Raw genomic sequence first — 27,485 nt, forward strand, 5'->3', positions numbered from 1 at the left:
TTTGCTGTTCAGTATATAGCAATATATGCTTGACTTAGCAATATGTTTGAAAATAGATACACTAAATTTACTTTGTTTTCTTATACTTAAGAAAAATAATTTTTAATTTCCCAGTGCATAACATATTAAGCAGCTTTTAAATCAAGCAAGAAATATTGATGATGATATAATATCCTTAGAGAATATAGTAAAATCAACACATTAAGGAAGATGGATGGTGCCAGACCGATGTAAAGGGTAGTAAATATTTTTTTTACTCAGGAGATTTATTAAGCCTTTTAAAAGTTATGCTAAAGTCACTGCTGTTATAGGTTTGTGCAGCCAGCAAAGCACAGTTGCTAGTGTTCTTTACATATTTCTCTAATGCTACAGCTGGGATGTCTTATTTCCCTCACTAATTTATTCTGGATACTTTCTGCAGCTTTCCTTTTGTATAACTGCATTTTCTTTTACAAGGATATCTCAAAAAGAAAACATTTCAGGATATATTCAGAAGTTCACTTTGTAGCATGTACAGTTTCACAAACTGAACATAACTGCAGCAGAAGGATGCATGTAACATGTCAAAAAAAGAGGAAGGCTAACAGGTCAATTATCCACCAGTTATGAAGAAAAAGAGTGCTTAACCCAGAGCTACAAAGCCAGATGTGACCCACGAGGATACTTCGTCTGGCCGGTTGCCTTGATCAAGTGAGCCTTTTCCACTGGTTCCCTTGAGAATGAGTTCCAGTTCAGATAGGTTGCTCTGGTGGTGTCTGCCATGCATTCCCGTCTTTCTGAAAGGCTTTCTTAAAAGCCCTTCTCCCATCAGGGTAAACTCACATCTGGTCAGATGATAGGGTGCCCAGGATACACCTAAGACAATAGCTTTTGATCTGTAACTCTGTCTTTTAAATGCCTGTCCTATCAGGGGAAAGAGTGAGCAAGGGATTGGCTTCTACACTTCCATTCATACAAAGTTTCATTTATGTTGTTTTCAAGAAGGGCCAGATCTGGCGCTCCTGTACAATAAATCTACCGCTTTGGAGAAACACAGATTTGGTGTAGTAGTTGTGCACAGGAGGTCCAGGCCCGTGGCAGGGAAAAGATCACGTACACACAGAAAGACAGGTGGCCTGGCCAGCCTGAAAGGATCTTTCATTAAAACCCTAACCAAGCAACCTTCTAAAAGTGACTAAGAGTTGTCACCACTGCCTTTTCTGAAAAACAGGAATTAGGTGCCTCACCAGAGGTTTCACTGTTTAAATTTGGACAATAAAGTTGAAAGAAATGAGTCAATTTGTATGCCTGTAGAAGGAAACTGAAATACTCTCTGTTGATGCTGTGAGAGGCAAGCAGAGTCTCATCAGAGGCTATTTCTCTGAATCCAAATAGTCCTTAATCCAAATATGTTCGGTAGCATATAAAACTGTTATATAAAAATTAAAAACTGCTAGTGAAAAATACACAGATTGTTCCTTTTACTTTTAGGAGACAAAATGGCCTCTTTCCCTTCCGTGACAGAGGTTTATGGGTGCAGCAGTGCTGTTCTAACAAAATGAGATAGAAGGATTTGGAGATTTCTGTACTCTGCATGTGTTGGGTAGCCTTATTCCACCTGTGTTCTGACATGGTGAAATACAAGATAATTTTTAGAATAAGACCAGCATATATTTTTTGCTTCAAATCTGCTAATGCCTTCCTCTTACAGAGGAAAAACTACGGCAACAAAAGGACATTTGGAATTTTTTCTTCTTTCTACTCACAAAAAGCTTAGCTTTCTCAAATTTGCCAGAGAAAAAGATTTGATCCTTTCATAAAATATTGATTATTGAAAAAGTATATACAGTTGCAGTGAACCAGGTAAAGTAATAATACATAAGCCTTTTCAAAGATCTGTGAAGGGCCTTTTCTTTCTTTCTTTTAAGGTACAGAAGGAATTATGGTAGCAGCTGCTATTACTAATATTTATCTGGAGCTATGGTGGTTTGAAGGGCCAAAATGGGGGGGGTTGAAGTTTGCCTCATTAACTACTAGCTTGGCAACTCTGTTACCAGCAGATCATTTCTTTTATGTGGTAGGAAAATATGGTGATTTTTAAATTGTTTTCCATTGTTGTATTGCTATGGGTAGGTTAGTTTTGAAGCTGGTTTCTTGAGATTAATAAGTTATGTCAACTCTTGCAATGTGTCATTAATCATTCTACAAATGTGTTCTTAATTCCTGTTAATCCACATTTTAAAAATCTCCAAAAAAATTTTCAGACTCTTCCCCTCTCCTTGCATTACTGACTGTTACTGAGTGATGGTGTTAAACAAAAAACAATACGAACTGAGAATTAATACCACAGTCAGTTTGATAGATGTACTTTTCATTCATAGAAGTCATCATAGTTTTGTAATTTCAATAGCATGATTTATTATGTACTTCATTTTGCTAGAATTTGACATCATCTTTCCTAAATGCTTTGTTTCAGAGGAGCAGAATCAAAACAGCATATTTAAGACTTGTTCTTGCTGTATCTGGAAATGCTTGGGTTTATGTGATTTTAAAACAGTTTAAGAGGTGTTGTAATCAGAACAAGGATTACATAGTAGATAAGGCATTTTATGTTGTAGTATAAACATGTGCAAATTACTGCTATATTTACAGCATTGATCTATACATTTTTTCTCATTAATTATTGTAGAACTGAACAACTCTACCAAATCTTTTTTCCCTATGGAATATTTGAAGTTAAAAGAAAATTTTCAAAAATCAAATTCTGCAAAATGGCCTCTACCAAGCTGCAAGAAAGCCTTCAGAGTTTTTGAAGGTAAGTTTTTAAATTTTTCCCTAAACTTCACTCAGTCTTGCGTATAATATTTGAAAATAAGTCTCTAGCTAATACATGCCATAGGAAATCAGAGATGGATGTTTATTGAAGTAGAGTTGAGTTAAATTCCCCAGGGTGACTCATACACAGTGCTCTGAATCTAAAGATAAACTGCAAATTGTAAAAAGACAATTTGTGTGTAAAACTTTTTATTTATTATTAAATCTTTAATTTTGTGTGGATTATCAGGATAATTGTATGTAGTTTCCTGTTTGGAAAAATTTGTCTGCATAGTGGGATAAAGAAAATTACTCTGGGAAAAAAAGTTACTAGTTCTGAGTATGGTCAGTAAAGACTTCTCCAAAAACAATCAGAATCAGTCTTTTATGAAAGAAGTAATATAAAAAAGTTGGAATAATATCATATATATTTTTCTGTATTGCTTGTTTTATGCATACAAAGTGGAGTAGAGGGTGTGGGTGTTTTTAGCTTTGTTTTCTGCTTATTATAGGAAGAAAGCTTAGTCCTCTTGTTGCTACTTTAACACTTAAACCTTTTCATGATTATTAACTGGTTGTTAACTGATAAACATTTAAGTTGGACCACTGAAATGTGGGATTCACTGTTTACCCATGTTTCCCTGTTTTCAGTCTAATGGTCTTTCTTCACCAGGCCTCATCTATGTTTACTTACGTAGTTACTTTTTGTAGTGCTGAGAGAGCTGGCAGATACATTTTTCCTGTTTGTAATAACAATATAGGTTGCTGCTAAAAGTATGTGGAAAAAATAAAACAGGATAAACTTTTTATATTCCTTTTGTGAGTCTACCCAGGCCCTTCTACAGGTCAAATCTGATACATTCTCATCCTCCACTTACTGAAAATAACAAGAAATGCTCCTACCTATCAAAAATGAGCAGACTAGAGAAGATTGAGGACTGATAGATCATTTTTTGTATTCCCGTTGGCAGGAAAAACAAAGATTAGTATTTCTTCTCTCTAACAGCAGCTAATGTAGTGCGGATGTTGATGCTGAGCTTATTGGTTTATTTTAATACATTACTTTATGTATGTGACATAGTTCATATATGTTCCATAGTGTCATATGGATTATGTATTTCATAAATATGAGAAGCTACCATGCTGAGCTTTGTACAAAACATAAATAATTGAAAATAAAAGGAAGATCTGGAGACGTCATACAGCTTCAGTATTGTGCTACCTGAAAATTGGGCATATCATTCCACAAAGGTAATTCAGAATGCTGGATTTACCTGTGTCTAAAGGATAGCATAAAAGTCCCACACCGAATGGGAACATGATTAGATCTAGTCAATAGGAAACCGGAACCACACAGCTGTCCAAAACATTGCCTTCTTAAATACCAGTGTTGCTGCCGTGTCTTCTGTGCTAGTTCTTTACTGATCTCATCTGTTTAGTGACTTAATAAAAAGCTATTGACTTCTGCATCAGTCAGGGATTGCAAGATACAGTGTTTTCAATGCCTGCTAGTACCAGTGGAAATTCCCACCACCTCAGTAGGTCACATCTGCCGTGTCCTTTTATGTAATCATTCTCTAGAGAAAAGGGTGTGCAATTTCCTATTTATTTAAAAAAAAAAAAAGAAAAGAAATGTTGTGAAAGCTATCAATAATACCTGTTGATACATTTTTGTATCTCTCTGTCTTTAAAATTGGGGTGCAACACTTTAAAATCTACTTTCTTGAGTCAGGATTCTTGTTACCATGATTTCAGTTAGATATGCCATAAAGGAAGAATGTTAACAGCTGTGAAAATTTACAGCTATAAAATTACCTCAACTATGTTTTAAGTTCATACTTGTCTGTTTAAAAAGAAGAAAAAAGTGATACTGGTTTTCAAGTTTCTAATGCTGTGATCTACTGAAAAGAGAAAACAAGATAGGTGTTAACTGAAAATAGAAGGTGCCGCGTTGATTTTAGCTATGAAGAGTAAAGCTGGAGTATAAGAACTCCCTCAGAATAATCCCTATATTGAGCTATTGTTTCCAAGTCCTATTATTCCATCCTTCCTTACTGCACTTTTTCTTTCAGTTAATTTCCTTACTTCCTCATTTCTTTGTTTTAAGTTGTTTGTTGCTTTGTCATACTACTCATGACTGCAGTTGTGGGACCATGCAATGCTTCTTTACCAGAAGGCTTTCCTTTTTTTTAGCCAGGACCCATCAGATTCTTCAGTATAGCTTGCAGAATCACAAAAAGCTAATTTGCACACATGCATTTCTCACAAGATGCATTTACAGTCTACAGTCTTCATAGTAAGTGAATTTTCTGCCTCAAGGAGACACACATTACTAGGAAGTGTTGTCTTTGAGTATCTGTTATGCCTATACTACACCAAGACAGAAAACACAGAATCCGGGCACTGATGTTTGAATGTGTCTTAGGTCAGCTGCACTGATGGCAACTTTGTCATTTTGCTGATTTGTCAGCACTTGGACCCTAACACTTGCACCCATTTTCCTTCCCCACAAGTCCTTTCAGCTCCAGCAGCTCACTGGTAAGAAACACAAGACTGATTTCTTGATTCCAAGGTTCCATTTTGGGTTCCACAGAGCAGCTGTGCTCTGACTAGCCTTCAAGCCTTCACTTCGGCACTTCACCAAGCAGAAGTGAATCTGAAAGAAAAACGAAATAAAATGGAAGGGGAACTTTAAGGTACAAAGGTCAGTGCCACAGAGATGTCTTAAGCTTCAGCCCTGTTAGCACTGCCACTCTCTGTCCCTGCTGTTTTGCCAACAGTGTTAGTACAAAGCATTCTGTAAGTACCAATAGCTTTGTTTATCTTTTAAGCTGTTTTGCAGAGGCTATTCTTTAGAGACTTCTTCAGAGCCACAGTCCCATTGGAAAAGATATTTCATAGCCTTTTCCCAGTCCTGAAGACTGCATCCAGAGCTAGCCTGTTGTAGGAGAGTGATATACCTCTCAGAAACTATGGTTGCTCAGTCACCTGTATTGGTTCCTCAGTGCATTGAAGGGAATCAAATTCTATCTAATCTGTATGTGTCATCAGGATTGCTTGTTTCCATTTTACAGTGATATTATAAGACTGCTGTACCAGGAATATTTATAGCTATAATTATGCAACAGCAAGGATTGTGATAGAATGGCCATGGCTAAAAAGCATACTGTAGCCTTTCCCCATATATTTCTTGACATGTCCCTGAATGGATGTTAGATTGGCATCTTTAGTTCTGCTTAGGGAACCAAGCGTTCATACTGGCTTGTAAGACAAACTAAGAACGTTTTAGAACTCTTAGGCAGCCATGGTCCCCCAGCTATACTGCAGGGACCCAAATGAACTTGTAGGGGAGTTAGAGGTATTGTGCTTTTCACCCTGCAGCTTACAAATTCCAAAAGTCTTTTAAAAAGGTTGTTTTCTGAAGATGCTTGAAAAAACATAGCTGTGTTCAGGATAAGAAGGAAAGGCCTCTCATCCATTAATAGCTTGTTAAAAGATAGCAAACAAGGATGGAAATAAATGATTCATCTTTCTCACTGGAGGGACATTAGCACTCTGGTCCTAGATGGGTATATGGTACAGTTTGTACTATCTAGCATATTTGTTACTACAAATGGAGGTTATAACATTTCCTTGCAGTACTGAAATACTCAGGATGATAAAAATGAAAGTCAAGTGCAAGGAGTGGCATAAGATTGTCATGGTACTGAGTGATCTTCAGTAATGTTTACATTGTTTTCCTTTCATCACAAAAGGAGGTAGTAAACAGGAAGGGTACAGAGAAGATAAATAAGAATGTCAGTTTTAAATTACTTCCTGATGAGGAATAAGTAAATAGACTAGAATGCTTCAGCCAAAACAAGAGATGACTAAAGAGGGAGAATGATAGAGGTAATTAAAATCATGAGAGCCATGGCAGAAGTGAATGGGCTGCTGTTATTCACCATCTCATGATAAAAGAACTAGAGGACATTAAATGAAATTATCATTATCCCAGAGCATGGGTTCAAATTATGGCAGATTCTTGGAAGAAAAATGGATTAAAGTGTATTAAACTCAAAGATACCACATTTGCCTGTGGAGATCCTTGAACTGCAAGTGCCTGCGAGCTGAGAGAGAATACCAGGAAAGTACTGCAATATGCTTGCCCTGTTCTTACATTCTTTCCTCGCCATTCACCAATTCCTCATTGTTTGACTGTGTCAGAGAAAGAATGATAGGATAGGAAGACCTTTAGTCTACTCTTAGTATGTCTGTTCTTATGAGATATCCTACAATTTGATGACAATGGTGTCTTCCATGACAATTTTAATTTAGGCATCATAAAAGGAGTTAATGTATTTATCAAATAAGACTACATAAATATCCATTATTTGCCCTCTAAAGACAATTGAGGACAATACATAATCCTAGTTAAACCACCCTAGGTAAACTTCGAATTACTAGCTTTTTGAAGTTGTAGTCTTTCATCACAGAATTTTAGAGCATGAAATATCTCTTGGTCTTAATTTTTTATGTTTTTTGTAAGATTCTGCTGAGACTAGTTCATGTTATGACAGGTCTCTGTGAACAGGTGGAAGCAATGATGCCTTCTGTCTTCATCACTGGCAGGAATTAGCAAGTATCTTTCGATGCATTTTAGTGGAACTGGGGAATAATCCTTGCCAGCTATGCCAAATAGAATGGCACAAGGATAGATTGTGGCGACTGAGCAATGACCAGTAAAATTGGTTATATTCCTAATGAGCTGTGAACTAATGATGTTTAGTAAAGGTTAGGTCAGACATGCTTCCCCAGCATACTCCTCCGATCCATTTAGCACTGAAATACACAGCACAGGAGAGCAGATTGTACTGAAGTAGCCCTTAAAGAGTCTCAACTCTGCTGGTGTAATCACATCTTACCTTGAAAATTAAGTTTGCCTGGTGTTCAGTCCTTTGATTCAACACCTCATAGAAATCCCATTTACTATAAGAATAATGAAGAATTTTTGGCTGAGAATAAACTATAGAGATATCAGGTGGCTTCATCACTATCAATGAGTTAATAAAGTAGGATGAACACGTACATTGTTTGTGCTACCTAATGTGCCCATGATTTCCGTTTCATGGATCCGTACCAGTGACACAGATAGATCGTGCCATTCCAAAGTTTGGACATGAATGTGAGTTCAGTTTCATCCTAGAGCACCTACTGAATAGGAAACTGCTAAGATTTCTGGAGGAATATGGTACTTGCATAGCGTAATTATAAAAAGTGAGGCAACATTTTTTTGGCAAGGCAGAGTTTTGGAGACCCTTAAAAGTGAAAACAAAAGCTGAAATTTGAAGCTGGTGAAGGCCAGAAGAGGAAGCATGAAAGCACTCAAGGTGACATGTGAGAATAATAAGCAAGAAAAGGTGATTTTATTTTTATTAGATCAGAGCCAGATTAAGCATACCTTTGCAAAGAAGCAAGAGATGAACAATCAGCAGAGTAAAGTCAGGCAATTTTTGTTGAATATCCTAGCTGAGTAGATAAAGATGGATGTTTTAAATTGTGTCAGAAAAATTCAGAGATAACCACCATTACACATTTAATGAAGGATTAAAGGAAGGACTTTTTAACAGTGTGTAAACATTTTTTATTGTTATTTTAAATAGCTTCTTTCTTGATAACCTTTTAAGTAAGTTCTCTTTGTGAAAATTTTAGTTTTCTGTTGAACATACATGAAGGCTTTTCAGACAGCTCTTTCCGTAAAACCTTGGTTAGCTTCCTAAAAACTGGTTAAGTACTGTCAGCATCAGAAATTTTTCAGTTCAGAAAAACTATGCCAGCTTTGTCAAGATATGTTCTTGTGCTTTGTATTTTTCATTCTCCAGAGGAATTAATATTTCTTTTGTTTGCTCAGATGGGAAGTAGGAATTTCTGGGGTTGACATTAGCTAAAGCTGAATATGAATTTGTTCGAAGAAAATGGCATGGCTCCAAGATAGGTCATTCACCAGTTTTTCTGGAGGAATTAAAGGAGGCATATTGCCAGACAGCTAGATTTGCGAATAAACTAAATGCTTTGTGTCAATATACACAGCCTTGTCTTACAGAGGGCTGTGGTGAGGCCCTGGCATGCCTATCTTGCGTGTTCCCTCTGACCTTTCCTGTCAGACTGACCCTGTCTTAAGACAAGTAGAGGCAATTCATGAATTTATTTTTAAGAAAGTATTTGCATTACTCTGTTATCTTACAGTGTTCCACTAAAATTGGCTTAAAACATTAAAACCTTAAGCACTGAAAGGCTTGTCGACAGCAGTGTATAACAAAACTCTGCAAAGTTCTTATTAAATGATCTTTAGTATTAAATCAGTACTTTTTTAACAAAATCTAGCAATCATGCAAGTCGAGAAATAAGCATCTAAACAGAATTGAGTGGTATGCTAAGTAGCATTCACACTAGAGACAGGCATTGGTATGAGATCCTTTTTAATGCTATTTTATACTTATTCAGTCATCCTGAGCTATTATGTTAAGCCTACCTATAAATATCAATAGCTTTGCCTCTACATATTTTGTACGGTAGTAGTCCAAATAAATGGAACCTGAAGGGATGTAAGCAGTTAGGGAGGAATGGTAGGGAAAAATGAAGCTAGAGGGAGGTGATGCCATTACAGCAATATGATACAAAAGGGTGAAGGCTTTTATGATGATAATTTAGGAAGAGTTGCTGACAGCTGAAATACAGTATTTGATCAGCTGAGTAGATGACAAATGTAAAGAAAACATAAACTTGCAACATGATTTGTAGAAATGTTCAGTGATAAAAAGTAGGAATAACAGAAGAAGGTGTTGATGAATAGGGTTCAAGACCATGGAAAGTAAGAGATACAGTGAAGAGACAGTGGAAGATAAATGGAAAATAGATTTTTAAAAAAAGAAAATTCACAGAGTCAGAATATTCTGAATACTTTTTAAAATTAATTTTTCATATAGATTATTGATGCACATACCACAAAAAGTTAAATACTTCAGGTTGCTGTTTGAGATTTCCTGGTTGTTGTTGTTGTGTGCACTGTCATGGCAAGGAGAGAAGTTGTCCACAAGTTAAATTCACTGTTAAGATACAGTTTATCTACATGCAGATGTGAACAAAAGTGATTACAAATCCCCATCTTAAAGGCAAATGCATGAAAATTACTGTAACTATAATATGTATGTCATCAATATACATGTAGAAAACTTACCTTTAAAATTAAAGGAAGACATTTTATGGTCTAGAATGTATGCAAATTGTGCATTTAGATCCATGATATGCTCTCTCATGGAGACCATGCAGCTTCATTTCTCAGTATCAGTCATCAAGACTATATGGATTGCAGTCAGAACAGGTGCGGTGAAGGGAAGGGCAGTTAAAGAAGACAGTGTTTCATTTATTCACAAAGCTAGTTTGCACTCTGAAAAACAAGGACATGCATTACAATTACTGTATATTATTTTTATTTCATCACCCTTAATTGAATTTTGAAATAAAGTGGTTTTAAAGTGGGAGAGTAGGTTTTGCTATAAATAATTTTGAAAAGCTGTTACATGATGTACTGCCTGTTTGATACTTAGTGTGTTATGGTTTAGGGGAAGAAAGAAAAAGCAAACAAATAATTCACTTGGTTACTTAAAAAAAAACCTGCTTGCAGACTGGCTGTCAAAATTCCTTCATGGCTTCCACAGTCAAATGACTTTTACATTGTGAAATGTGAGATTAATTACTTCTGGTTTAGTATGCATCCCCGCACTTAAACTAGCCAATTAGTTTGTATTTATGAGTATTGATAATTATAAAATAATCACAGTTGTTTGGACAGAGTATGTTTTCTAAGCTCATTCTGCCCTCCCACAGTCCTCTTGCTTCTTGAGTCTTTTACTTCCTGGAAAATAAACAGCCAAAGATAGAAAAAATGAGTTGTTCTCTTTTTGCTTTGAATTTATGAGAGGGACTGGGCACAATAGTAGTTGAATATGTCTCATAAAATTGATAAATAGATTTCATATTTAATAAATCAGGGAAAAAGTTATGCAAAATACTCAATGTAAAATATGTATGCATGTATTTAATGTGGCTTTATGGATTTTGCCATTCATTTTTAAAGCTTTCTCTTGTTTTCTTTTCCAATAACCTGATTCTTTGATAAGATACACTAGCTAGCTTTACGGTTTCTGTTTTAATCAGTAAAAGCTGAATTAGTAGTCTATAAAATAGTGAGAGGTAACTGCCTTCACACTGCCTTGGTTATTTACTTAATATTCAGAATGTCATTGTTAATTTATGGCAGACATATATTTATGTCTTAGAATTCAAATTAGTGGTAGGAACAGGCAAAAAAACTTCAATTATAAATAAACCTCACTAAAATCCAATTAGCTGTATTTGAATGGGGAAAAAACCTCATCTTCATTTCCTATCCAGAGTAAAACTGTCAGATCTTTTTGTCATGTGTAAATCTTTGTAGTGATGATTGAATGAAATTTACACTATTTCACAGAGGAAAAAAACTTCTAATGAGAAGTTGCCTCCTCTCTGTCCTGAAGGTGCTAATTGCAGTGATTAACAATAAACAGCCCAAAGAAATGCTGAATTCAAGTACAGCTTTTATGTATTGATGTGTACTACATGGCCTTAAATCCTGAGCTTAATTTGGTTATGTATCCATGTAGAAAAAGTCAGAGAATAGCTAAAAAAAAAAAAAAAAAAAAGGAATAGATCATCATATCTGTAATCTTGAAAATAATATGTAAAATTAGAGCAGTATGAAATAAATATTTGTAAGAACTGTGACTGCTGCAGGAACTTCTATGAATTATTTTGGGTATTTTTTTCTTCTTTTAATTGCTAAGTGATTTCTGATTCATTTGTGTATATTCTCTTCCCAGATCCATGTAGGATTTATGAAGTTTTAAGAGAGTAGAGATATAAGTGCCAATAGTTAGGCTGATACCTATCAGCAAAAAGCATTATTTACCTGGTGGTTGATTCTGTAGGACTGCAGTTTTTATAAGTATTTTGCTTCAACAGATGAAGTGTATGTGAGTTAGTGGCATTACCACATTTGGGGGTTTCTGCATAGTTTTGTCTGTAGCATGCTGTTCTTTTTCTTATGTCAAATGCCTTATGAAAGTCACAAAACAAAAAGCTTGCTGTAGGAGTGGGGAATAGTGGTTCCTAACCATTCTGCCTTGTAAAAAGGAGTGCCCCTTGTGCAAACACATCTTGTGTCCTGTATGAAACACTTCAGGACATGGTGGTTTCAGATTTTCACAGTAATCAGTTGCTTTTCTAGACCCTTTGTAGACAATATTCTTTGACATCTTGAAAAGCAGTTACTGTGTATTCCCCGCTAAATTGCCTGCATGCTGCTGCTTTGTTCATGTACAGAAGGACACTGTATTGTATGCACAGTGAGTTCAATAAATCACATTTTATACATGTGCAAATAACTACTTACACACAATTTACCTCTCTGGGACTGTCACAGATTTCTACATTTAAACCAAAAGCCCTGCAAAAGTTTTATAGCTAGTAAGACAGACATCATAGTGAATATAAAAATGGTTTCAGATAACGATTATGTCCAGTTTAAGTACACTTTACATCCAGGTTTTCTAAAGCCCAACTGTTAGCAAAAAGTAGGACTTGGATTTTGGTGATGGAAAAGGAATGGAGAGATGTTTAGGCCATCATATGAGTTTAGTCACATGGTTATAAGGTGCTAGCAGCCAGTGGGAGCCCTCAGGGGAAATCACAAGGGCAAGAGCGGAGAAATATTCAGAGAGCAGAGAGAAGGTGAGAGGAAGATAGGAGTAGGATAACGAGGGAGGTTTGGGAAGATGATTGGACTTTGCAAAGAGAAAGGCCTTGAAAGGTGATGGTAGAAGTTTTACCATAGGAAAGCTGGAGATTCTGGTGTGCATCCTGGGGCAAGAGGAGTTTGGAATTTGAGGGCTCTCTCCAGAAAAAAAAATGAGATTTTGACTTCTGAGACAATACATGCCTGGAGCTGCAATATCTGAGGCAGGAGGGTAGGGAGGTTCAAGCTTTTCATGCAGGAGGAAGAGAAAAGCTGAAACTCTGGATCTGAGAAGCATGGTGGTTGGGTTGAGTGGCCTTGGTTTGGGGAAGGAAATGGACTCTTTGGGGACTTGAGTTTGGTGGAGGGCTTGAGACTGAGAGCTTGGAACATGAGATCCGTAGTCAATGGGACATGCTTGCAGGCATTCACACAGGGTAAGTGCCATCCTCTCATAAACCTCTCAAGCAATATATGCTTTTTTCTTTGTTGGAAATACAGATCTCATAGCTCATTTTAACTGGGAAATCCTGCAATTTAGCTATTATATTAGCATAACCAGAGTAGGATGCTGCATGATGTGCATATGGGAGAAGGCTAGTTTTTATGCAAGAATTTTGGGATGATACCTTGTTTGTGAAGGCAGCATAAAAACACTGTATCCTTGGAAAAAGTACAGAATGCTGGGAAATTTTGGCCCATTTCTCCACATTGTCATCAGGTCTGCAGATGACACAAATTGGAGGACCGGTTGGTAGACTCACTGACAGGGCTTCTATTCAGAGAGATCAAGACAGACTGGAGAAATGGGCTGAAACAGTAAAGCAGGTGCTTCAGCAGATAAGTCCCTTTCAGTAGGGCACGTAAAAAGAAAACCAGACCAAGGTAGAAGATGGAAAATACAATGTAAAAGAGCATCTAGCAAACTACATTGGATTGTTGTTGGAATCCCAGAGCAGTCTGGGTAGTTAAGAACATTCATATGTGGTTTGGAGAAGTGATGCTTATACACCTGAAAAAGTTTATTAGTGATACTAAATTATTCGTTTCACTGATGATAGTAAATATGAACTTGACAGCTAACAGTGCTCTTGATCAGTGACCTTGAGGAGGCAAGAGAATGCACTCTCATCAGGTCTGCAGAGGACAACAGATTGGAGGACTGCTTGATAGACTTACCAGCAGGGCTGCCATTCAGAGAGACCTAGATGGGTTGGAGAAGTGTGCTGAAAGGACACTTGTGAAATTCAACAAGGGCAAATGCCGAGTCCTGCACCTGGGAAGGAAGAGCCCCTGGCAATGAGACAGGTTGGGCACTGACAGCCTGGGGTGCAGCCCTCTGGAAATGACTTGGGCATCCTGGAAGGCAAGCTGCGCATGAGCTGGCCGTGTGCCCTGGCAGTGAAGGCGGCCAACAGCATCCTGGGCTTTATGAACAGGAGCGTGATCTGTGAACAGCAGTAGATGAGGGAGGTTTTCATCCTCTGCTACTCCGCAGAGCATATCTTAAATACTGCAGTTTTGCGCCCCCCCCCCTTACCCCCCAATACATGAAAGACGGCAGTAAATTGGAGCAGGTTTAGCAGAGGGACATCAGGGTGCTCAGGGGCCTGGTGCACCTGCCCTGTGAGGAGGGGCTGAGGGAACTGGCTTGTTCAGTCTGGAGAAGGGTAGGCTTTGGGGAGGATCTCCAGGCAGCCTTACCAAACCTATAAGGAGACCACCAAGAGGACAGATTAGCTGCTCACAGTGGTGCATGGCAGGAGGATGAGTGATAATGGATATGAGAGGTTCAGACAGCAAGTAAGAAAAACACTTCCACTGTGAGGATAGTTAAGTGGTGAGCAGTTGCCCACAGAGGCTATGCTATCTCCATAATACATAATATTCACTATGATGAGCTGTAAATTAGCTATTGCCACTTAAGAAAAGAGATCTGGGTAATACTGTGATTAGTTTTCTGAAAACATTCAATGCACAGCCATAGTCAAAAGATAAGCAGGAATTATTAGGATCATAACAAAATGGAAAACATTGTGTCATTTTCTAGATTTGTGGCAATCCCACATCTCCAGTTTTGCATATAATTTTAGATTACATCATCTCAAAGAAGGATAAAGCAGGGTGAAGCATAATGTGGAAAGGATGATCTGAAGCATGGAAGCTTTTCTGTACAAAGGACATTCACAAGTTTTTCCTTTGGAAAGGATATTACAGAAGACAGATACAAGAGGCCCGTAAAATTATGAATAGCATAAAGATGTTTTAGGAAAGATTGTTCGCTGCCTCTCTGAGGCATTCTTGCATTAGCATTTATATCAGCCGTAATAGATAGGGCAAAACATTTGGCACTGAGGGCCAGATGTCCACATTTGCATTTAGGGAACAGGGGCAACTTACTTCAAATACCAAGGGCTGCCCATTAGTGGTTGAAGCATATTACTGGAACACATCAGAGCTCTTAGAACTCATAATCTGGTTTAGTTTCACCTGAAAGGAAATCAATTTATTTGCTCTAAGACTATTCCACCAAGGAACACAAAGCAAAGTAAGTGAAGGCAATATGAGATCTTGTTCAAAAGTATGCCCATACACATGTAAGAAAAGAAAATCCTATCAATACCATTTTAACACATTATTCTGAAAACAGCTTCCAAAGTACTGGGGTCCTAAGCTGCTGGTTTCAGCAAGGGCATATATGGGAAGGTGTCAGTCTGTACTTGGCTTTTTTCTTACAGTCTTTCAGTAGCTCTATCTATCTGCTGCAGCTCATAATCAGAAAGAAGAGACTGTTTCAAAATGATCTTGGTACATCTGATTAGCCAATAACACTTGTTCTTAGGTAATTTAATTTTACATGAGCACTTATAATGTAAATGGTTATAATAACTTGCATATTATTCATTTGGGCACATTTTTAGGGTAAAATTTTCCATCTTATATTCTTTAGTCATAGCAAAATTAGGTCAGTCAATTTATAAAATCGGGAGAATATTTTAAATTGTTTGTAGTCTTATTTTGAGTGTTGCTAATACCTCAATAGGAGGTTGCAAAAACTTTGGCAGGGACACATGCAACAGATGCGCCTCTTGATGCTCTGGTGAAAGTCCTTTTTGATTTGCACGCTTTGGTGGGTATAAAAGTGTGATTTGCACACAACAGTGTTTTTGTTATCGAGTAACAGGTTTCCACTAACAGTCTGCCAGACTCCGCTGGCATTGTGCATGCATATTCATGTGACTGAGTGGAAGTTCTTGTTCAGAGTATAGCAACACAGGCACGCACAAAAAAAAGTTAAATACATGTTTTAACAAATACATGCCCATGTAGAAATCATTTAGGGACTGCATTCATCAAATAAGATAGGGTTTCTTTTTAAAAAAGAAGCAAATACATTAGAAGTGATTTGAAGGTCCCTCAGTTCTTCTATTTCATAATTCAAGCCCCTACTCCATGTTGCTGTACAGTTTTTGAACACTACAGCTCTCAGTTTTTATCTGCAGATGGCTAGAATCAGATGCAGAAACATGGCTTATTTCCACTCTAGCTGGTGAGAGAGACATCTGAAGGTATTTTTTGTGTCAGAATTTATTAAAGACGGTAGTCATAGTATGGATGATAGAGTCTGCAGTAACCTTTGTGCATGATCATACAGGGTTTCTAAGTCCGATCCTTGGTTTCAGTACTGTACGCAGGTTTATTTTGTAATATGCTTCAGGGAAAAGAAACAGTTCTTGTTCTTTGTTAGCCTCTGCTAAGTCCTAGAATTCAGTTTACATAATAGTTGTACTATTGACATTTTCAGCTGAAGCTTAATCAATTTACAGATGGTAAAAAAGAGACTCTTTCAGCAATGGAATTGAAATCTATTCCACATAAGTGCCTGTCAACTTTCAATAGCTTTACTCATACTGAGGGAAGCCACAGGGATTATGCATGGTGTATAGTAAGCAGTTCCTGATTGTATACATACCTTTAATACAGCATCAACAATTTTTCTGTGGTTTTCTATAGGAAGAAGAATTAGAGAACAGCCAGTTTCCTGTACTGAAACTGCTGTTCTTGAATGTAGAATTATTACATTGCAAAGTATAATCTGTGATAAACTCAATGCAGGTTTGCTTAAGGTGAGTTGCACAGACATACAAATGAAGGATAATATTTGTCCAAATCCTCTAGCAGGTGAGGACTACCAAGTCAAAACTAAAGTAGCTACATGTTTCCATAATTCCTTGATTATCCCTGTTGATCCAAAACTAGCCTCTAGCATTTTGTGTTGTACTTACTTTAAGTATAGAAATAAATAAAAAGGAAGCACAAGTAGCAGTCTTGACTAAGTCACCCCAGAGAGGATAATACACACTAAAATTCATGTGTAAAAGGCAAAGTGAATGATATATCATTAGTGGTAAAATTTAATGCCATTACAAATTAAATTTTAAAAGTGGAACATAACAACATAAATGTAGGTTTCTATTTGACAGTAATGTTTTAAATTGTTAGAAAAGAAATAAGGAAAAATACAGGATTGAAATTAGGGTAAGGTTTTACATGAGCATTTTTCAAGTAAATTACATCTTGGCAGAAATATACTTAAAAGACGACGCTAATGTTATTTTTCAGTAATCAAAGATACTGTTTTAAATTAACATAATTTTAAATTAACATACTCTAAAGCATAACGTAAAGAACCAGGAGGTCCATATCACACTTTAAACAGATCTTCAGTATCTTTAAGCAGATGTTTAGCTCATGCACTTGCATAAAATTTTCTGGTATTACAATCTAAAACTTTTTAAAAGTAAATCCCTGGAATTTTTTACTTTTTTTTCCTAGACTGAGTGTAGCATATTTAGCTGTGGGGCAAATCTTGGCCCACTTGGAGTCACTGAAAACCATCATAAAACTTCACTACTCTCTTGACTAGCATGAAGGTTTCATGTATAGTCTCCAAAATAAGATAATGTTAGAGAGATTCTGGTGTATAGAGATCTAGAAACTTAGTATCTGTACATGACAAACAGATCCAAATTGTCATTAAAAATAAAAAACTAAAAAGAAATGCAATGATATCATGATGTCTAAGCATGAGAGATTCTCCAAAGGAAGTATTTCTGTGTCTCAGTAGTCTAGGCAGATTTCTAAATAAAGCAGTCATTAAACAAATACAGGAGGACCAGTTTACCTGTGTAATTTGGAGTCAAAAGGTCTCTGATGAACTATCTTAGAAAGGATACCAAAGAGGGAAAATACCTTTCTTTGGAAGGCATGGAAGCAGTTGTGCTATAAAAGTTCTGGGCAAAATATTAATTCAGAAAAAATATACAAAGAAACAGCCAATATCCACCACTGAAAAGTAGTAATATTGAAATTCCAGCAAAGTTCTATATTAGAACACTTTAAAAATATATATATTTCTTAATTACCTTAAATAAGGTCCGAGAATGTTAAAATGAACACCAATACACAATTATTTATATTAGTCAAAAACAGAAGACTGAGGAACTTCAAGGAGGGTTAATTAAGCTGGATTAGAAGGCAGCATGGTAGTAGATTAAAACTGAGGAATGCACTGGTGTGCAGTGGTGCACACTGAAGGGTACATTACCTACCCACCTTCAGACTCCAAAAGCCATGATGTCAGTGCAGAGGCGAAGACTGTGGGCAGCTCAGCAAAGACCTGTTTTCCAAAATCAAGGAATGTGTCGTAAAGATTGAGAGTTCCCTGAAAACAGAATGAAAATCCAGACCCGTATGACTGCATTCCCTCCTTGTCCTTCATCAGAATGGGACAGATCCGCCTTTGCAGCACAGCCCCCAGCCTCCTTTCTGTGCCATAACCTGCTGTCTAACACAGCTGCACAGACACTTCTCTAACCTCATATCTTGACATATGCAAGAGCTATGCTCCTATAGTACTTCTCTTACTACATAGTGAAGTCAGGGGAGGAATGAAGAAGAAGGACCTTTTGGCAGGACCCCACACTCAGACCATTCTTGGAGTCACAGGATTTTTACTTCCACTTGAAAGGCTGTGTTTGCATCTGCCTGTATATTTTTAACATATTATCAGCATACAAACAGTAGTTTAAAAATTGGATTTTAACATGGTATGTATCATATAGAGACATAATATTAAAGCAAGCAGGATTTATTTAGAAGAGTGTTTTGAAAAAAAATTCAAATACTAGAAATAGGAATTCAGATGTATTTGTGCTGTTGAACTATGTGTGTACATGTACAGATGTGTCTCAGTTACTGAAGAATTCAGATGAGTAGACTTAGGTAATCCAGAGATTAATTACTCAAGAGATTAATTACAGTATATGGAGCCTTTCACTTCTAGATCACTGAATCAAATTCAGCGGAAGAAGGCACCAAAGGAGAGGGGTTTAATAGGTCTGGATAACATAAGCAGATAGCATTACTTTACTGTAGTAGAGAGTGCCAAATCCAAACAAACAAACGTATTATTTTCCAGACATGGAAGACAGAGTTATCTCTTAAATCTTTCAAAATCAAGTCCACAGAGAGCTTCTTGTCCAACAAAGTGAGGAAACCTAGCAGTGAGGTGTGAGATTTCCTGCTTCCATTTGTCCTGTAAATAACTGGAGGAAGGAGGGTTAACTTTTTTCTTTTTTTTTTTAGTGAATCTAGTTGCTTTTATAAAGTTTTATCTCCTAGTCTGTTTTTCAGCAGGTTTTCAAAGACGCTCAGATACTGTAACAAGGAGGCATTTCCCACATGCTGCTCACAGGATGGACTACATGGACTTTGAGGATGATAGCCGTGGATGGCGGTTTGATATGGATATGGTGATAATCTACATTTATTCAGTGAACTGGGTAATTGGATTTATTGTGTTCTGTTTTCTTTGTTATTTCTTTTTCCCTTTTTAGTCTATAGTAATCACAGTTAAAGAAAACAGCAGTTATATGAACCACAATAATGTGAATAGAGAAAACTTGAAGAAGGCAAAATGTTTGTTTGATACCGCATTTATCATTCATAATTGTAATAGACTGCATCAAGCATGCTGTGAGGCTATTTGATACTTCTGCTGTGTGTGATAAAGTACTTGAGTTTGGTTCCAAATATAATGTGAAATCCAGATCATACTTCATTCAGTGCGAGTTTTGCCTTGATTTTGGTAGGAACAGGATTTACCCCTAATGTATAAAATAATTCTCTGTAGAAATATAGAATACTGCTTGTTCTTAGGGGAGTTCTGTGTACTACAACAGAATATGACCCACAGCGTCATTTTGGGGTTCGACTCTATGTTGATACACTTTGCTCACTCATTGGTGCTTCGATTCCTCATATATAAAAGCAATAAAGATGCCTCCCATTTATAGAGAGATCTTTGGGGAATGGGAGATTATAAGCACTGCAGTGCTGCACCATGCATTATATAGACATTCATCAGAGCTATTTCAGTGGTATAATCCAAATCCTGGAAAATTCTGACAATTGATAGACCTGTCAGCATTCTACTGTGGAGATGTGCTGTACGCAGTGCCTGAAATTTTGAGCCTGTTAACCAAAAAGAGAAATGATACTGCACAGTGTGCTGACAGTTCATCTTTTCAGCAAATGGCAATCAGAATGAACCAACTAATAACCCCAAGTTTTGCACATTAAAGGGACCATTTTTGTGCAGATTCCCAGAGTAGCACTGTACCTTTCTTTACCCATCCAGATGAGTGTGTTTGCATCCAGCAAGACAGCTAATGGAAGGCAAGCAGCAGGCCTGCTGGCTATGACACTGTGAGACACTAACCCCAGTAAATGCTGGAGAAAGAAGCATTCTCCAGTGTAAGAAAACAGTGTCATTATTAAATTGGTGTAACAATTTGGGGATACTCTCAAGTGTGGGCTCACGAGGACTATGTGTGTCCGGGGAGATCACATAAGAGGACAATATTTATTTGCACCTTTCATGTGAAACAATTCTAAAGCACTTTATAGTTATTCTATATATAGATTGCTGAGTTACAGTACCAAACTGCAGCCAGTTCAGCAATCATTCCATACGTGCTGCTTTACACAGTATTTTCAAATTAAAGTGAAAGAGCTTCTATTAAATTATAAGAAGGATATTAGAAACTATTGTGGGAATCAGGTGCTGAAGAATGGTACGAGGTAGTTCAGAGGCTTACTTTTCAGGAAGGTACAAGGAAGTTTTATTTCTAAGGGCGTGACCCTGCAAAGTACACTGCAGTTTCATCTAGAAAAGTATGTGAGTATATGTATGTAGTCCCTCTGGTATCAGGATTTGTGTGGGAGACCTGTGGTTTTTCAGTAGGTGGTGTACTCCCCTGTTCTAGCAGAGAACAAGGAGAAATGTGTTGTGGAAGGTGCCATCTGCCAAATGTGGTGGAATGGAATGGAATGGATTCAGGGGTTTTATTAAGCATGTGCTTGTGCTTCTTTGCTGGAGTAGGGCCAGCATGGTCAGTCTGTTATAGGCTATAAAGTGATCAGGACCAGAAACTTTCACTTAATCTGAAAAACAGCAGTAAATCATCTACTAATATTTAGTTTTCTTAGAGGCTGCATAAAATAATCTCTTTGAGAATATATGTGTAGAATTAAAAAATACAAGTCTAACTACATTGATTGGACTAAATAACTTTTGCCATCTTTATGCAAATTTAAGGAGATATAATAATTTAAATTCACCATAACCAAGCAGTCATGGCTGCAACAGAGATGCATTTGCTGTAATTACAGTATATGTAGTTACTTTGTCTCTACCTAAAGGTGATTGGCTCTATTACTGGTGGCATTAGGCATAATGTTTTAAAAGCTTTAAGGTTGTAGTAAAGCACTTGGTGAATTTCCATCTCTATATCGATTCGAACAAGTCTTTTAAAAGCTAGGGTTTTTAGGTCATAGGCTCATGTTTACTACATGCAGATGTGTAGGTCTGTATGCTCAAACATTATCAATAATTTTAAACATTTTTCTTATCTATGCCAGAAATAGGTTCTAACTGCAATTTTTGTCTCTCTAATCTTATTAATTTACTGCTCCTATCTCAGCAATGAGAGGGACTGATTAACCTGTTAAGACAAAATTGCTTCTACCTTTTGATCTCAGACAATACTAAAATAAAAAGATATCATCAAAAAATTACTTTAACTTTGCTGACATAATCTGAAATTCCCATAATAATGTAATTTAAAATTATTTTACCAGGATATCTGATAAGCAATATCCTTAAATAAATATTCCAGAATATATTGAGACATAAGAAACATACTATAGATACTATTTATATAAGAGTTACTTACATCATTTTTAATAGCATGTTACCATGGTCTTATTCTGAAAAATGCAACAAAGGAGAGTAAAAAATCCAAGGTAATATTGGCCTCTTTTGTACATTTACAGCAAGAATTGATGACTGAGGGTGGCTGCATTTTCTTAAATTTAGTAGGAGTGACAATTTTGTATGTCATTTCTAACTGTGTAACTCTACCTTTCTTCAGGGCCTAAACAATAAACTGTTTCTTGGCCTATATTGTTTTACTTCTTATTGGTTGTTATTAATTCCAGGGGACAATTAGTTTTAAAAGATTACAAATATACATAATGAAGACTGTTGCAACTCTGAGAGACATCCTGCATAGGAGAAAAAACACCTAAAAGGCATAGAGTAGAGGTACTTTTCTTTGTCTTTTATTGCTTTTTTGGGGATAAATACTTTTGTAAAAATACAGTAACAATTCAAAGGCTCAAATTTGTTTTTTCCTTGAAGTCCACCTGTAAAATGCTGTTGATAACTGTGGGAGCAAGAGCAGGTCCTTTGTAAGCAATTTTCTGGTTAAACTTATCCTGCTCTGCAAGCTTGTCTTTCTGATCTACAATAGTATTAAAATGTTTGCAATAAAATATGAGTTGTTTGTAGTATTTTGCAGTCATTTCACTGGATTTTTCTTGGTGGGATTAAATTTTAATATTTTTTTCAATCAATGTCTTGTTTGTTATCCTGTCTGTTATGTTTCTGCTTGGGGTGCAGCTAGGGTTTGTTGAATTTTTTACTACTATTATTAACTTTTCATACTAGCAGCCTTTTATTTGTTTCAGTACTTTCCTGGAAATGGTCAGCTTTTGTCAGAAATCATCCTGGGGCAAGGTGTGGATCCTAACACATTCTGACAATGAAGAATACTCAGTGCTGGTACTGTTAGTCCAGACCAATTAACTGTTGAAGGCAGCAGAAATCCAGGACAAGACTAAGTTTGGCTTTGACAGGCAAAGGGACTTTGTGCACACTCAGAAGTGTATGAGTTTGTTGCCTAGCAGTGAGTATGCTTGTAGCTCTCCTACCTACCAAAGGTCCAGTCATCTTGCTTCTCTCACACCATTTACAAAAAAATTCCCAAGCAATAGCTGCATAGGGAGCCGCCACTGTGAAGCACAACAGATTCTTCCACAGCTGTGTACCTGCCCACAAAAACTGAGATCCAGGTTAAGCCTTTACCAGTACACTGCATACACCCCTGAAATATTTACCGTGTCAACAACATTACCACAGTTACTGATATTGAGATGGAAAAGGATGAAGCAGAGCTTAGGTTTATTTTGTCATTTTTAGAGGAAAGTAGTGCTGACATCATGAACGTCTGGGAGGAAGAGTAGCTATTGTAGCTATCATGTGACAAGTAACTGTCTTGATGCTGTGTAGTGTTGCTTTTGTTGATGTGTTTTCAGCTTGTTTTGTCCTTGGCAATCTGGGCCACTTCATAACTGTGGGACGCACAGTCCCCTCTGGGGAATTCCAAGTCTGTACAGGGGGAGTCATAGGCAGGCAGAAAAGACAAAGGTAGGACATCAAGAGCATTCTGCTCGTGTTCAGCCCCGCATCCAGGCAGATGCTGAGCCAAAGGAGGCGAGATATGCTGTGGATTGCTCTGGGCTAGATGTGGAGCAAGACAAGAAGCTCTCCTTAGAGATACCCTTTATTTAGCAGAAAGTGCTAAGACAGACAGTAATAGACAGTGAGGTGGATTTAAAACTGGCTGAACAGCCAAGCTCAGAGGGTTTTGATCAGTGGCACAAAGTCTACCTAGAGGCAACTAGTGGTGTACCCCTGGGTGCGCAAAACTGCGTCCTGTCCTGTTCATCATCTTCATTAATGATCTGGATGATGGGGTAGAGTGTACCCTCCCCAAGTTGCAGAGGACAAAACTGGGAGGGGTGGCTGATACACCAGAGGGTTGTGCTGCCATCCAGTGGGACCTCAACAGCCTGGAGAAATGGACTGAAAGGAACCTCGTGCAGTTCAAGAAGTGCAAAGTACTGCACCTGGGAACAGACCCATGCCCTAATACATACTGGGGGTCACCTAGCTGGAAAGCAGCTCTGCAGAAAAGAACCTGGGGGTCTTGGTGGACACCAAGTTGAATATGAGCCAGCAGTGCACCCTGGCATCAAGAAGGCTAATGGTATCCTGGGCTGCATTAGGCAGAGTGTGGCCAGCAGGTCAAGGGAGGTGATCCTTCCTCTTCACTCAGCACTGGTGAAGCCACACCTTGAGTGCTATGTCCCTGAACTCCCCTGTACAGCGGAGACCCAGAGCTACTAGAGAGGGTCCAGCAAAGAGCCACTAAGATGATTAAGGGACTAGAGCATCTCTCATACAAGTGATTCTGTGAAGTCATCGCACCAGACTTACCAGGTTGAGGACTAAAAAAAGTGGATCCTTCAATAATGGGCAAATAAAACAGGAAATTCTGAGTAGAACTATTGAGGTTTCCCTTAATAACACAATGCTAGAAGAACTTAGCCCACATTTGTGTTCATTTCTGTTCTTTTCTATACATATCTGTAATTCTCTGGCTGGAACAATTCATTATAATTTTTTTTTCTCTCACTTGTTTCTTGAGTCAAGAGGGTTATCTTTCCTCCTACTTACTGAAATATGTGGTTGTTGCAGTCCTTTAATGGTAAAGTTCAGAAGAGTACCAAGAAAAGAACCACAAGAAATCTAGTTGTATTATTCCAGTATAAGTCATCTTACTGTCAGGAATAGATATTTAGAATACATTATTTAAAAACTTTCTATTATTATTTAAATTTGTCATGGTTTAAGCCCAGCCAGTAACAGAACACCAAAAAGCCACTTGATCACTCATCCCCCCCAGCCCCAGTGGGATGAGGAGAAATATAAAGAAAAGCTCATGGGTTGAGACAAGGAAAGTGAGGAATACCACTAGTTCTGGACACAGGCAAAAGACAGACTCAACTTGGGGAAAAAAAAATCAATTTCATTTAATACCAATCAAATCAAAACAAGGGTAATGAGAAGTAAAACCAAAGCCTAAAACACTTTACCCCCACCCCTCCCTCCTTCCCAGCTCAACCCCACTCCCAGTTCTCTCTACCTCCTCCCCTCTGTGGCGCAGGGGAACAGGGGATGGGGGTTGTGGTCAGCTCACCACAGCTTGTCTCTGCCGCTCCTTCCTCCTCAGGGGGAGGACTCCTCACTCTTCTCCTGCTCCAGCGTGGGGTTCCTCCCACGGGAGACAGTCCTTCACAAACTTCTCCAACGTGGGTTCTTCCCACAGGCTGCAGTTCTCCATGAACTGCTCCAGCATGGGTCCTTTCCATGGGCTGCAGTCCTTCAGTCACAGACTGCTCCAGCGCGGGCTTTCCCATGGAGTCACGGCCATCTCCAGGGGCATCCCCCTGCTCCGTCATGGGGTCCTCCCCAGGTGCAGGTGGGCATCTGCTCCCCCACTCCCCTCCATGGGCTGGGGGGGACAGCCTGACATCTCACCACGGGCTGCAGGGGCATCCCCTCCTCCCCTCCTTCCTCACTGACCTCGCTGTCTGCAGAGGAGTTTCTCTCACATTCCAATCTCCTTCCCTTTTGCAGGTTTCCCCTCTTAAATCTGTTCTCGCAGAGGCGCTACCACCATCACTGATGGGCTCGGCTGTGGCCACAGGTGGGTCTGGCTTGAAGATGGGGAAGCTTCTCGCAGCTTCTCACAGGAGCCACCCCTGCAGCGCCTCCCCCACTACCAAAAACCCTGCCACACAAACCCAAAACAATATTTTAAAGTCTAAAATCTGATTTTTTTATAGGTGAAGGTTTGAATTCAAATTTCCAAAAGCACCTCCTAATTGTGGGTGCCTCAGTTTGGCATTCCCATGAGGCTTTCCTTCTAAAGGGACCTGATGCAGAACTGACGATCACCATTCTTCAAAATAGGTTCTTTAGGATTTCTTACGTTGAAAGGCAAAGCCTGATAAACCTTAAATATACCTATTTAGGATGGTCTTCAGTAGAAATCCAGATCCCAGCAGAATCAATGGAAGCCATCATTGTAAATACTTAGTTTCTCATACGTATCTGCAACTGGATTTTTGTGTTACAAACTTTTTCCATTATTGTAAAACATGCTCAGATGGAATTTCTGAAATGAGTTTTCAGAATTTCTTGAGGCACAACCAAGTTCAAATTTTATATTTACTTATATTTGATTACCCTATGACTGAAAGCAAACTAAACCTCCAGTGTCTTAGACATACTATGATTTCTTTGTTGCTGTGATGTAATCCCAGAAAATACATACTGTCAAAATGAACTTAATAAAATAACTTAGTTAAAAATAATTTAAGTTAAAAATAACTTCATAATAATCTATTTCATTTTCCATGAAACATTTTCTTCAGTTGAAATATTTCTACCTTTCCAGTAAGGCATTAAAATGTAATCCTATTTGAAAGTACTTTCCAGTGTTACGCTGTGGAAGTTTAACTGTAAAATGTAATATTTAATTTACAACATTTCACTTTTTACTTGATTATATTTTTTCAGAGTGATTTCTTATTTAAAAAAAAAAAAAATGTTCCTGAAAGAAGACTGAAGGTATGTGTAATTTTGTATTGTGATTTCACTAAAATTATTTTACTACAGACAGATCCTGCAGGACAAACTTCATCTCTGATACACACTGGAGAAAACATGCTGAATAAGCTGACAAATTTGATCTGAGAAATGCTTCTGGGCAAGTCAGCAGTTTGACACTGTAGAACAAAAAGCTCAGAGCTCACCCTCCGCAGGACAGAGTTATGTAGGAGACCAAATGGCTTTCCTTGCCCTTTGAGTGCTGCTCAGGGCACTCTCTACATATTTGGATACACAGTCTGCACTTGCACTTTAGGGTCAGCTTTTGTCCTCTAATGCACAGGTGTCCCATGCAAGGCCTTGGGAGTTATCCAGGGCATCTGATGGCAGACGTTGATTTTCCTTTTCTTCTTCATTAAAACATTCCTGAATATGGCCAGTTTTCTTAAGGTCTTTTGCTTGACCTGTGACTGCTGAACTCTACCCAAAGGGGACAAGATGTGCTATTGTTTTTCATTACTTTTTTCCCTTTGGGGCTGCTCTTCCATTTCAATCAGTTGATGTCAGCTGAGGCATGACATATCCCCCCTGAAACTCTGAACTTGTACGCAGGTAAGAATCTGCAACCTATTGTATTTTACAGCCTTTAATGAAAATTGTGGCAAACATAAACAGAAGGAAAATATATACCCTGCCAAAGAAGTGCACAAAACAACTCCTAGCACTAGATATAAACAAAACCCCAAGATCTTTTCAAAGTGACTTCTGAGTCCCTGTATAGAAGTTCTCTATAAAGAATTCCAGGAGCCAGGGCATGGTTGGTTCTTGCAAGAAACCAAACATGAAGATGTAAAGTAGCAGATAAGCAAAGGACAGCAAAGCAGCCACTGCTGGATAGCAGTACTGGGTAGCAGTAGCAGGTACTGGATGCCTTTCAGCCTGGCCTAGAAAAACGAAGGTCAGCGTTAACAGCACAAAGCTATTTTACTGACCACTGCCTAGAAAACAGCTGACTAT

At 37.9% G+C, this 27,485-nt stretch overlaps 1 protein-coding gene across 2 annotated transcripts in view; it reads left to right on the plus strand.

Annotated features, from left to right (window-relative positions):
• RNF180 (ring finger protein 180) overlaps positions 1-27,485 on the plus strand; it is a 90,500-nt gene that overhangs the window by 61,684 nt on the left and 1,331 nt on the right. The window contains exons 5-7 of one of the 2 annotated variants that reach the window (XM_075020926.1): positions 2,669-2,794; positions 19,301-19,449; positions 26,439-26,489. In XM_075020926.1, coding sequence (XP_074877027.1) covers positions 2,669-2,794; positions 19,301-19,449; positions 26,439-26,489 — 326 coding nt within the window. Of the gene's footprint in view, positions 1-2,668; positions 2,795-19,300; positions 22,400-26,438; positions 26,490-27,485 lie in introns of those variants that run through there. The other variant, XM_075020928.1, reaches the window with a different exon arrangement.

The sequence above is a fragment of the Buteo buteo genome, chromosome Z, assembly GCF_964188355.1.
Source record: "Buteo buteo chromosome Z, bButBut1.hap1.1, whole genome shotgun sequence".
Lineage (NCBI taxonomy): Eukaryota > Metazoa > Chordata > Aves > Accipitriformes > Accipitridae > Buteo > Buteo buteo.